Source organism: Tachypleus tridentatus, chromosome 7 (assembly GCF_004210375.1).
Source record: "Tachypleus tridentatus isolate NWPU-2018 chromosome 7, ASM421037v1, whole genome shotgun sequence".
Classification (NCBI taxonomy): Eukaryota; Metazoa; Arthropoda; class Merostomata; order Xiphosura; family Limulidae; genus Tachypleus; species Tachypleus tridentatus.
This window is the reverse complement of record NC_134831.1, coordinates 142,179,422-142,192,392: the sequence shown is the minus strand read 5'-3', so window position 1 is coordinate 142,192,392 and position 12,971 is coordinate 142,179,422. Positions and strand designations below refer to the sequence as shown.

The 12,971-nt window shown below is 32.4% G+C and overlaps 1 protein-coding gene across 1 annotated transcript; it reads left to right on the top strand.

The window, feature by feature from the left end:
• The first annotated feature begins 8,334 nt into the window (after positions 1-8,334).
• LOC143256773 (C-reactive protein 1.1) lies at positions 8,335-9,926 on the top strand. Its single transcript, XM_076514425.1, has 2 exons — positions 8,335-8,484; positions 8,907-9,926. Exon 2 carries the CDS (start codon positions 8,913-8,915, stop codon positions 9,639-9,641), a length of 729 nt encoding a protein of 242 aa, XP_076370540.1. The 5' UTR covers positions 8,335-8,484; positions 8,907-8,912; the 3' UTR covers positions 9,642-9,926.
• Positions 9,927-12,971: the final 3,045 nt, after the last annotated feature.

Sequence of the window (12,971 nt, the reverse complement as noted above, 5' to 3'; positions counted from 1 at the left end):
TTAAAACCTTTTAGAAACTTTAATATTACTTTTGAAAATCTATTTTTATATTTAACTGAAAACTGTGTTATAATTTACGAGTATGTGTTGAAAACTATAAAGGAAAAGCATAATAAAATAGTGGTAAATGTAAAGAGAGGTAAAGAAATGCTAATACTTTTATGAAAATGAATGAATGAATGTACAAAAGCCTTTCAAATGAACAGGTTTTGGAAAGAGAATAACGGCAAACAGATCTAAAACAAGTCAGCAAAAATAAAAATACATTTCAGAACAACTAAATTTTATTTATGTGGAAAGCAGCTAGGTCAACAGCACCTATCATCAATTCTTGAATAACTGATTAAACGTAAACTGAATTTTTGCAGTAAAGGTTAATAAGCCACAAGTTCTTACATTTACAATCCAAATATGCTATGTACTTAGCCATTAAATATTTTAATATTAGTATTTTAGTTATTACAGATTATTTTTGATGGAGCAAAAAGTACCTTAAAACAATGATAAAATCTGTATCATCTAACGTTGTTATAACGTAAAAAATATTAATACTGAATAGTACGTAATTAAATCTGTATAAATTGGAGGAAAAAAAGTATAAAACCAACATTATACAGCACTGTTATTGGGAGAAGAATAATTGGGTTTTTTACAGTGGACCTCATTTAGGATTATTTTGAATAGGATTTATTAACTTACACTATTACTACATCCTTAACGTATTTTCTACGTTTTTACACTCTTTTTCTAAATTGAACAAACGTAAGAATTTTTATCTCTTGTTCATACCATAAACTTTATTAGAAAACACATTTATTCTTCTATTTTCAATAAAATAATTGCAGATATAATTTTGCAGGAGTCACATGTAATTCTATAAATCTAATTGAAAATGAATTGTAAACACACTATATTAATATAAAACAGTGCAAATTATATCAAGTGATAAGTATAAAAAGTTCATTATTTTTTTTGAAACACTTTTAACTTTAAAAAGGGAAGATACCAGAAAAAATTTCAATATTTATTTCATTTTTATAAATTGCTTTAATCGAATCAGTTATGATTAAAGTTGCTGACCTTTCCTGAGTAACAGTAGCTTCTGGATACGATTTGAAACAGCATTAACATATTTTGTCACCTGTGTTCGATAACTGAAACAGGTATAGAACTGATATTTATTTTACAACCTACATAGAAGATAGGTACAATTTTAAGAGAACACAAGCTATTTGTTCATTAAGTTAATGTTTAGACTACAGCTGTTAACTCTGAAGTAACCAGAACAAGTAAAGGTTTATAGGCTCTAAAAAAACAATTTAATGACATAGATAAAATATAAGGAAATTAAATTAAATAATCTCTCCCTACCTTCTCCATAGTGAAAGAAAAATATATGAAATCCTTTTTCTTCTATGAAGTAAAAAATAAGTTATTGCAGAAAAATGATTTTGAGATGAAGGAAAGAAATAACCCTTTTATTGTGTTTAAATGTTACTCTCTAATAACAACAAAGCAAAATAAAAAAATAAATAACTATTACATTTATTTAAATATTTAACATAGCACTATCTAACATATAACTGATCTTTAAATTTTACTTGCATTAGATGTTGGAGTAAGATATTATCAGACACCACATTATGTCATCAACTAAAATAGAAGAAGTACAATATAAAATTTTGGTGAAACCAACCATTTTTAGAATTGTCTCTGCTCTAATAAGCAGCCCATAAATTGCCACCTAAAATAGCACAGAGATCAAAGTTATTTTTATCATTTTTGGCTGCCTTTAAACAAAGATGTACCAACACATTTTGTGGCTTCACATATCTTTCACAATCAGTTGTTATATTTGGTACTTGTCCTCGAACAGGAAGTGTTCCTGAGAAAAGGAATTTTGAGTGCTGTTGACAGAGTAACAAGCAAACATAATAACAAAATATATATTACAATTTACGTGAAACATATACTGATGTGTATGCACAAGATGTAAGGTAGAATGACGTAACATAGGTGAAATATAAGCGTAACCTCAGCAAAGTTTATGCTATAATGACTTGATCAAATTCCAGTTTGTATATCTAAACAGTAAATCTCCTTGCACCTGTTTCTAAACTACACAAAAATTCCTAAATATCTATTTAGGCAATGCAACAGCAAAATTCCATCACAGCTGTATTAAAAAATTGTAACTTTTCATTAAAATCTACAAAAACTTGCAGTCCAACCCTCTAAATTTAAATATATATATATTTGTGCGTGTGTGTATAACATAAAGTTTGTCTTATTGAAATACGCTATTTACAGCTGAAACCAAAACTCGCATTCAGCAATAAGTAAGCACAAAAGAGTATTTTCATATTCACGTTTTTCTTCTTGACAAATACAGATAAAACCTTGTGAGATATGCTACATCTAAAGCTTTAGTTACAACTGCTATCATGCTATCGTTTGCGTTAGTATAAAGCTCAATTATCTTTGAGACTAAATTGCAAAAACGAGTAATTGTGAAGAAGCATTTCATTATTGATTTTTTCATGGATAAATAGGAAATATGCACACACAAAGATTATATTTAGAGTAATGTTTAACCAATTTCACACTTATAAACAAATTCTTAATCGTAATTTCTCGTTCTTAACCTACAGTTTAAGACCATTTCTGTTATCTAAAAAATTTAACTCGGTCCAACTGGTCATTTCTTGCCATATAAAAGGTAGCATAACAAGTTATTGTTTATAATATGTTATTTTAAATGATTTCTCAGTTTAATCAACCAAAATAAAAGATACAATTAGAACATACAAATATTTCACACATATAAATGATAATAAGACACTATGAAGGTTAGAACATATACATTCCTGATGTCTGATAATAAACAGTGTAACGAAATTCTGCACGTTCGTTTGAAATGTTTTAAATATACCGTTTTTAATCAAATAGATTGTGTGTAGTCCATGTATTGTTGAAATTTATCATCAACAAGTTAGAGACACCTATTGTTAGGATTCCGGTCCTGTATAAAACCTGACAATCACTCACAACCATTTCAATTATTTAACAAATTTTGGAAAAAAATGTTGTCATAAGTGTGTTTTTTTTGTCAAAAAGTTTGCTTTGAAATGTGTACGTTGAAAAATTATTGAAAGGGCGAAATTTGTGCCACCATATTAGTAGTTCTTGTTATAAAGTTTCAAAGTACTTAGTAGTTTATTTCACAAACACATATAGTATAATCGTGGTAATGATTTAGTTTCAAATAAAAGTAAGACGTTCGTCAACTGGGGATGTTCTAAGATATTGGTATCCGTCTTCGCTTCTTATATACTGTTGATGTTGTTACAATGCTTTTAAATATATTTATAGATATCTTTAAAGTTTTGGAAATGGGGTGGCGCTATGATAGCTTAGTTTCTAAAGTGCTCTCTTCAGGGTCTTAACGACGTTGGGAGTAAACATTGTTTCTTTGGTTACAACATAAGCAATTTCAAAGTTTCCCAACAATAGTTTTTTTAGCTAAAGTAATTTTAGATTCACAAACTGATTTCTTACTGAAATTATGAGCTAATTTATTGTTGAATATTTCGAATATTAACAGTTCTAATATGCAGAGATAATTCCAAAAGAGTCTTTAGCTATAATGCATATAGAAGGATCATACTATGATTCTGTTTGTGATTATGCGTTATAAATACGCACTGTACTAATTTTACCCAAGAGCATCACGCAGGCGCATTATGCACCTCGTAACAACCAACCTACTTGCGGCACAGGCTGTAAAGCTTAGCGAAGAAGTCGTTACAAACAACTGCTCTTGAACAAACGAAAAACATTAATAACAAAAGAAGGATGTAATATACTTCACTAACCATTCCGTACAACAACGGTACGCGTTTAAAATATTCAAGAAAGTATGACGGTAGGCCGTTGAATAACATTAAATGTTTATTTGTATGTAGTACAGTAAAATTTAGTCCTAACTACACTATAAAGTAGAGATACAGACATTGCAATGTTAATTTATCCCTTTTATCACATTAAAGTCTATATACATATCACGTTTAAAGAAGTACATAAAATTAATAGATACTAATTTTACTGGAAGTGTTTTGCAGGTATCTCCAAATATTTATTTTTCTGTAACTGAAATCACTTAATAATGATATATGCTTTTGGATAAAGGTTTTACTTTCTGCCGATTTCAGATACAATGAGTTGATAGTGATATAGCGAACTGTTTGTTCATTATAGGTTGTTGGTTACAAGCTAGGAGTGCTTTCTTTCTTCTTAGCGTCCATTCATCTTTCGCTGAATTTATTATTAGGAAATGTTCACTGTTTTGTTTCAGAATAGTCTGAAACAAACGTATGCCTGTGGGTTCACAACGCTAGGAACCGCATTTTGATACCCGTGAAGGACAGAAAAAAGTCCCTCGTTTTACGCCGAGTTTATTATTCTGTATCGAAAACCAAAGAGTGAACACTTAGAATAACAAACTAAGGTTAAGGCGCTCGACTCGTAATCCGAGTGTCACCAGTTTGAATCCCCGTCCTACCAAACATGCTCGTCCTTTCAGTCTTTGGGTCGTTATAAACAAACGGTTGATCCCGCTATTCGCTGTGAAAATAGTAGCCCAAGAGTTGACGGTGAGTGATGGTGACCAGCTGCCTTCTATCTAGTCTCGTGTAGCTCTGTGCGAAATCCGACACAAACAAATTAAGCAAAAGAAGAAAAGAAACACTTCTAGTTTGTAATCTACAACCTAAACTGAACAATCAATTGACTACGTCACTGAATCTCAAACTATGAGCAACTCATCCTATCTGAGATAGTCAAAATTGGGAAATCATCACCCAGCAATCAAGTTTCTCCTAGTAAAGTAATTACTGAAATACACTAAATACGGACCTATGTATTTGTGGAGAACAATACCACATATATTTGAAATATAGAATAAAATATGACGTATTGTAGTTTTTACAGTAAATTGCTCATTCATTGAAAATTTTAATACTCGAGATTTATTTGTGAATAAACCCTAACGGAACGTAAAGTAAGAAGACGGTAAACAAAGTTCGAATTAGAAAGACACCAGTTCAATAACAGTAACTCTAAAATTTGCAGATACTTGTTTTATGCCCAGAAATGCTGCATCTGTGGAATGGTTATGATTAAACTCTTGGTGTATAGGTCCGACTAATCTCACTAAGTGAACTGTTGTCTGTCTGCACTTTCTGATCGCGTTCTCATTATTACTGAGAATGTTTCTAGTTTCTATGTAATGTAGTAACGTGTTTGATATTTCTTTTTTTATAATTTATTCCAAGGTGTTTAGCAGTCTCATGAATTTATAGTTGTTGGGTCGGCTTAGGTTTGAGGTTTTCTTGGAGATGACTGTTATTATCACGGAATTCTAGATATTACCTGAAAACTAAGGATATATTAAGTAAAGGGAGGCTAGATGGTGAGGTGGTTACAGGTAGTTCCTTCTAAAAAGACAGCAAGAGAATTACTTGGGCATTCATTGTGTTGATGAACAACAGCATTCTGAACAAGGCTTTTTATTTTATTCGTCTGTTTGTTTGGCAGAAAGTAAAGCAGATACGTGATAAGACCGTCATTTGGACGTAGGTGACAGGCTGTGCAGAGATAAAGCTGAAGGAAGAAACTGGGAGATTTTAAGATAAACTCTGTAGTCAAGTAAGGTAGAACAATATTGGGAAAATGTCCACCTACTCTAACTAGGAAAGCGAAAATGGTGCTCGTGAGAGGTCTTCAACGGCAGAAAGATGGAATTCGAATGGTTAAAAAACGACGTACCGTAAGATATGGCTAAAATGAAGCAAATTATGGGGAATCAATATAACAAAATACAACCAAAAAGTCACTGGTAACACATACGTCCATTGAAAGAGTCAGTCGACATATGAGGAATCAGAGTTCGTCGCCTTCTTAAATCCACTTTAATTTCTTTCTAGAAATTCTCGATTTTTTAATGATATTAATCAATATCTTTGAATAAAATGTTTGCTCGTTCTGGTTGATTTCTTTATCTTATATTTCTAATGATATTAATCAGACTAGCTAAGTGATCTAGTATAGTGGTTAGCGTTTGTGAAACCTTGGAAAACGGTGCTTGCAATACAAAATGTATACATAAGGGAAGTGTTTTATTTAGAATTTACAATATACTGTGGTATTGTTGTCAGTTTCTTAAAGAAAAAATATAACCCTGCATGACTTACAATAAGAAACGCGCCAGTGGATCACTGTTAAATCTTAGGGCATGCTACACTGAGCATAGTACGGATAGCCTACTGTGCTGATTTGCGCTTTTTAACAAGAATAACAAGGTTGCGATTCATCAGAATAATCTATTAAACGTTTATTATATCGGTAATGAATATACCACAAGTGAAATTGGAACTTTTTTATTTTCACATTACATGTCCAACTTCTTATGAATTTGCTATAAAGTAATGTGGAAATTAAAACTTAATATTATTAATAAATTTTACCTTTGACATAAATAAAAGATATGATAATGACACATTTCGTTTTCATTACCTAGCATTTAAAATATAACACGTTTAAATGGTTTGATATACTAAACGGAACTTCAAAGACCTTGAACGTGATTTTTTCATATCAACCTATTTCTCACCACGTGCAAACTCACCATGGCCTTCACTTACAAAGATTTTTTAGGCTATAAGATAAATCATGAGTTGATACTGAACATACACGTGTTTCAAGGACTTGTTTATTATTTGGCTGTCAGGATGAATAACGATTGATAATGTGTTTAATTAAATTTTGTTTTATCCAATTTCAAGGCGAAACTATTTCTTTGAGGCACGTTCTTGAAGAAAAGTAAAGAAAAATTAGAAATGGACAAGTAATTTGAAAACTGCTGTCTTGACCCGCAATATCATAATTTGATTTTCTTATTCTCATTACTTAAGACATCTGGCTACCAATATTAAGAATGTAAACCATCGATTCCTTAAGATAATCATTTGATTCGAATGTTGATTTTGTTTTGTATTTTTGAAAAATGTAAGGTTGCACAGTGAGCTGCCTGACTTGTGTAGATCCTTAAGAATGCTTAAGTGTTCAGTATGGAGTACAATTTGGGACAATGTTGTAAAATTATAGTTTCGAGCTAAACATTTTTATGTATTCTTTGTAAAATTTTATGTTCAACAAAATATAAAGAAACTCGCGTCACGATGAAAAAATGATAGCCATGTCGATATTTTTATTCATCAGGTTTCTTGCAAAAATTAAATGAGTGTTTCTGAAGTTGTTATGCAACACTTATTCAATTAGAAATATCTAATTAGTGGATTTTTAGATAGTTTTATATTATTTTTCCAAATCTTTAAACACGCCAAAAGGGGCTCTTCCTGTAAAGAAAATAACAAAATTGTTGAAAAATTAACTTATGAATCGCACATAAGAATATTGTGGCTTATGCATATTAGGGTTTTTGTATATTATACAAATAGGGCCTAACAGTAACTAATATAGCGCGAAGAAAAGTGTGACGCAATTTCACTTCAACTGGAAATATGCTAGGAGTTTGAGAGTTAATGAGGGGGGCAGTCAGAGTGACACGAAATTTGGTCAGATAGGTCAGAAATTATTTGTATTGCTGAAACATTAAACACTGTGCACGTTGGGGTATCTTTGAACTACATTTTATCAGTTTACTAAGTTATATATTTCTATTTTTCTCGATATATTTATATAACAAATGTCAAAAGAATAACAGTTTTTTTTCTCATATTTATGTTAAAGTTTTACCAAAGTTTGTGTAATACACCGATGCATTACCTTTCCATATTTCTCGAAACTTCAAAATGTTTTTTTTTTCTAATTTCACTAAAATGTTATCAGAATTATTTGTTATATTTAGAGACATGGTGAGCTGTCTGCTGTGTCCAAGTCCAGCTTTAAACATTGTAATTTCGTAAGGTGACTCTGTTCCACAGAGGAACAATTCATTAAATTGTAGTTCTATTATTGCAATAAAACTCACTGGTAAACTAAATAATTAAGTGTCAGCTTCAACCAACTAACTTGTCTTTGCTTCTAAATTAATATTAGTGTTAAAGTAATGCAAAGTATTAATAAATAAAAATAGGAATTTAGGAAACTTGTCACAGCATAGCAACCGCTCTGATGTCTGAGGATTTGTGTATTTTAAGTACGGCGTTACACACACGTGTAAACTGTTTAAGTCACTCTGCGTCTGTTATCAGTTTTGTCTATCAGCACGTTACAAGGTTGTAGAATATTTCTTGAGTGACAATTTGAAGAAGAAAACTGCAACAGACAGTAATTGGCAGACTGCCAGGTGAAAAAAAAAAGTCTGATAACTATATATATACCTGTGTGTGTAGATTTTAGTAACACAAAGAACATCCACTGAGATCTGACGCAGTAATTTTTTCCCAGCGGAGTATCAGGACCGTAAGTTTATACTTATTTTAATAAGATTGTCATGTTTTAATTGCTGAACATTTTATCTTTATATTTCCATGTTATTTTCGTTATGATAAGTTGTATACTTAATTAAATTATTTCATTCTCAGTGTTTCAACGGGTTTTTAAAATTATAAATGACTTTTGAGGCATGTCCAAGAAAAGTATACGAAACTTCTGAGACATACTCCACTTTAAAACCAGATTCTAATAGTTTGGGTGAATCAATTGTTTACTCATCAATGCTATATATATATATATATAAGTTTGGTTGTTTTTTAACGTCTTCACAATACGTGAAACAAAATATTTACTGTACCATTATGCCCTTACTCTAGTTTTATTTTTTATTTTTTTTGGTTTTGATACCTGAACAAGTTACATTTTTTACTTCATTTTCTTTCGTACAGGAAAACATGAAAACGATTTACAGACTGGCTTGTGAAACCGCTGTGTTCATCTGCCTTCTATTATTTCTAACTTCTGCTCTAGAGGAAGGTGAAATCAGCAGTAAGGTTAAATTTCCTCCGTCTAGTTCTCCGTCATTCCCGCGACTAGTAATGGTGGGAACGTTACCTGATCTGCAAGAAATTACCTTATGTTACTGGTTCAAGATTCATCGCTTAAAAGCCTCACTTCATATGTTTTCGTACGCTACCACTGAAAAAGACAATGAGATTCTGACATTTCTAAACCAACAAGGTGATTTTCTTTTCAACGTTCATGGGACTCCCATGCTGAAAGTACAATGTCCAAATAAAATACACATTGGAAGGTGGCATCATGCATGTCACACGTGGTCATCATGGAAAGGTGAGGCGACTACAGCCGTGGATGGTTTCCATTGTGAAGGTAACGCAACTGGGATCGCCATGGGAGCTACCCTTCGTCAAGGTGGCTTAGTTGTTCTTGGACAAGACCAGGATACTGTCGGTGGTGGGTTTGATGCAAAGCAAAGTTTAGAAGGCGAACTGAGCGAACTTAATCTTTGGGACACGGTTCTGAATCACGAACAAATTAAACACTTGAGTAAATGTGTCCATCATTCGGAACGACATATCTATGGAAACATAATTCACTGGGATAAAACACAATTTCGGGCTTACGATGGGGTTGTTCTCTCACCGAATGAAATCTGTGCTTAGATGACGTATTAAAAAGAAGAATTTGGAAACCGAGTACCAAATGTTTTCTACTGTTTGTTTGTAAACTGCTTTTCATATATTAAATGGTTCTATGTGAATCGCCACTTTATATCTATTAAAACTTCAAAGTATAATTTCTTGCATTTTTAGTAACATTCTGTGAACGTTACATATAAAGTTTTGCTAGTTTATGATCCACTCACTTACACATTAAGGAGTCAACTCTTTTCACACACTCATTTGTGTGTCTTTTTCCAATAAAGAATGTTTCCACTGTTCTTAAAATGTATCCAGTCTATTCATTTCTTATATAATTTAAACTTCTAGCTGAGTTTATAAATTCAGGTAACTCACAAGTTCCTGATAGACCCTGATGCAAAAATACAGGGTTCCGTACCTTATATCAAAATTATTTTGAATATATAAATTAGCAAGCCTCGTGAAACGTTGATTCAATATAAAATCGGATTGTAAAGAGGTGTGTAGGAATTACATAAGTAGTGTGATACCATAAAAATTCATCACTGTTTAAAAATGTACGTGACAGCTCTTTACAATGCACTATACATATACAAAAATACCCTTGTTCCATTTATTTTGTGAGAAATATTTTAGACACATGATGTTTTCTAGAGAGAAGCCCAGTGTATGAGGGTTGAAAAAAAGCGATTCTGTCGCACCTTTAATAAAAAAATATCGTTCTAATAATTACAAAAGCAAATGAACAAGCCAATTATCTAAACACAAATAACCACTAAAGGTTGCGTTGAAAGCAACAACGCAAATTTTATAACCTTTCAGCCGTGGGGGCGTTATAATGTACAGTTAATCCCACAATTCGTTGATAAAAGAGTAGCCCAAGAGTTGACGGTGGGTGGTGATAACTAGCTGCCTTCCCTCTGGTCTTACACTGCAAAATTGGGGACGGCTATCATAGATAGCCCTCGAGTAGCCTAGCACGAAATTAAAAAAAAATAATCGTTTTGCATAATTATAGCTTAGGAGGCCTGTAACATTCTTGACTTTGGCAGACCAACACTATTATATAACTGTCTCCAAGAGTGCAGGTCAATTAAAAAACTTCAGGGCGACGTTCTTAAAAGTTCAGTTCATAAAAATATTCGAAGATAAAACGTATCTTGTTTATTGTTATACCACAGAATATTCTAGAAATTTAGAGAACAGACAGGACTTGCGCATTACACATTTAACAATACAAGATACACACATATCTAAAGATATATTAAATTAAAACAAGCATAGTTATTAAAATCATATTAAAATCCGCTACTTATTTTCATATATAAAACGTACAACTGGTAAGTATTAGAACCGGAAAGTCACTTCACCTACCAAACCTTATTACCAAAAGTAATAAGATTAGTTTACCACTACCCAATTTACACTCCGTGCACAGAAGTACACGATATAAATGAGCTAAACACAATTAAAAGATGCTTTTAAAGTATTTCTACAATGTATTAAGAAAGAACATAGAATCAAAATGACTTTTAAACGACGATAGTCAAATTTGCAGGAACACTAGTCACTTGAAATAGATATATTTCCCCATGCAACTACGTTACCTCACTAAACAAACGCAACACACACCACCAGCCACCTTGAGTGTTATGCTTTTTCTCTCCACCCTCTCCTCAAGCCCCCATATTGTTGTCCGGTAATCAACCAAGAGAGGCCAACGTTTAATGATTACACAATTTGGAAAATTGTTACGTTGTCTCATCTATTATTCCTGAATTTTTCACTCTTGCTCGTGTTGATTGTTTTCTGTCAATGTCATTTTTAATGTTTATTTTTGAATTTAGCGCAAAGCTACACGAGAGCTATCTGCGCTAGACGTCCTTAATTTAGCTGTGTAAGATTAGTTAGAAGACAGTTAGTCATCACAACCCACCACCAACTCTTGGGCTACTATTTTACGAACGAATAGTTGGATTGACCATTACATAGTAACGCCCCCCACGGAAAACAGAAAAATTCGGTTTGCTGGTGATCGGCCTTGGATTAACCATTAAGCAAAATAAGCACGTGCCTAGGGCTCCAATGGAAGGGGAGCACCACAAAGTTTTTCTCCGAGCTATCATTCCCTTAACTCTTTAACTGCCATACTCAACTTTAGTCGATTAGCTACTACAGTATGTGTTGTTGATCAGAAATTGTTTTGGAATGCTTTTCTAGCTCACAATGCTTCTTACTTATCGCTAACATACTTTATGAAACCTTTGAAATGACTGAAAACTAACTCTCAGAAAATGGATTGAATGCAGCAAATCAATAAAGGTATTTGTAAATTCATGTTTATGTGCTGATAAACTTAGATCCTAGGATGACTTTCAGACAATCTTTGTCTACATGTAGGCTTAGAGTTTAGCATGTTTGACTGTCTTAGCAACGTTTTTGTTTACAAATTTTAGTGTTTTTTCTGATCATTATAACTATATATGATCTATATTTAATTCGGTTTTTTATTTTTCTTTCTGTATTCGTCAGACTGCAAGACGAAATGTGTTCAACACAAGAGAGAAAACAGGCAAAAAGAACGAACAAAAGGGTTTGGATTTAGTGGCAAAAAACAGGGGAGCTGACTAATTTTTTCACTCAACTACACCACATCATGATCTTCCAAATCAAAACACATTTAGGAGTATTCATATTGAATTACGATCTCGTTTCGTGGACTCCATCTTTCGCGTTCTGACGAGATTCTTTCGACTACAATGTGGAACGTCGAGGTTATGCTTAGCTAAGACTATTTTTTCTAATGGATAAACTCTACGTATCTTTATCAGGGGTATGGTCAATCGATCTTTTGAAAAAAATTGTGTCCTTGAGGGCGCAAATATTGAAAACGTTTTTTATGAGGAAGTATTTTAAACAGCATTTCCAATATGAACTTGATAGTCCCAACTTTTAGAACATGTATTGAAAAGTCAAAACTCGATATATTTTGCCGAGTTTCGAATGTGGGAAATTAAACGTTTGCCCGTTCACTGCGTACAAATATGAAGCAAAAGAAATGCAGAAAAACAATTATTCGTTTATTTGTTTTGAAGAATACTCACAGTGTGTCCATCGTGGGTAATCGAGCATGTAGTATTCAAATTAAAAAGAATTCTGCCACTAAACACGTGCGTCATAATTTTTATGCAATGCTGTAGAATAAAAATGATAATTTGAAAAGCCAGTTTTTAGAACACTTTTATGTCGTTTTTATGCTGGCTAAAAATGCTACATTGTTAAATTTCACAGAGAATGAAAGTACAATAAACATGCTCGCCCTTTCAGCCGTAGGGGCGTTATAATGTACAG

Coding starts and splice junctions, on each gene's coding strand:
- LOC143256773 (XM_076514425.1), top strand. CDS start 8,913: ATGAAAACGATTTACAGACTGGCTTGTGAAACCGCTGTGTTCATCTGC.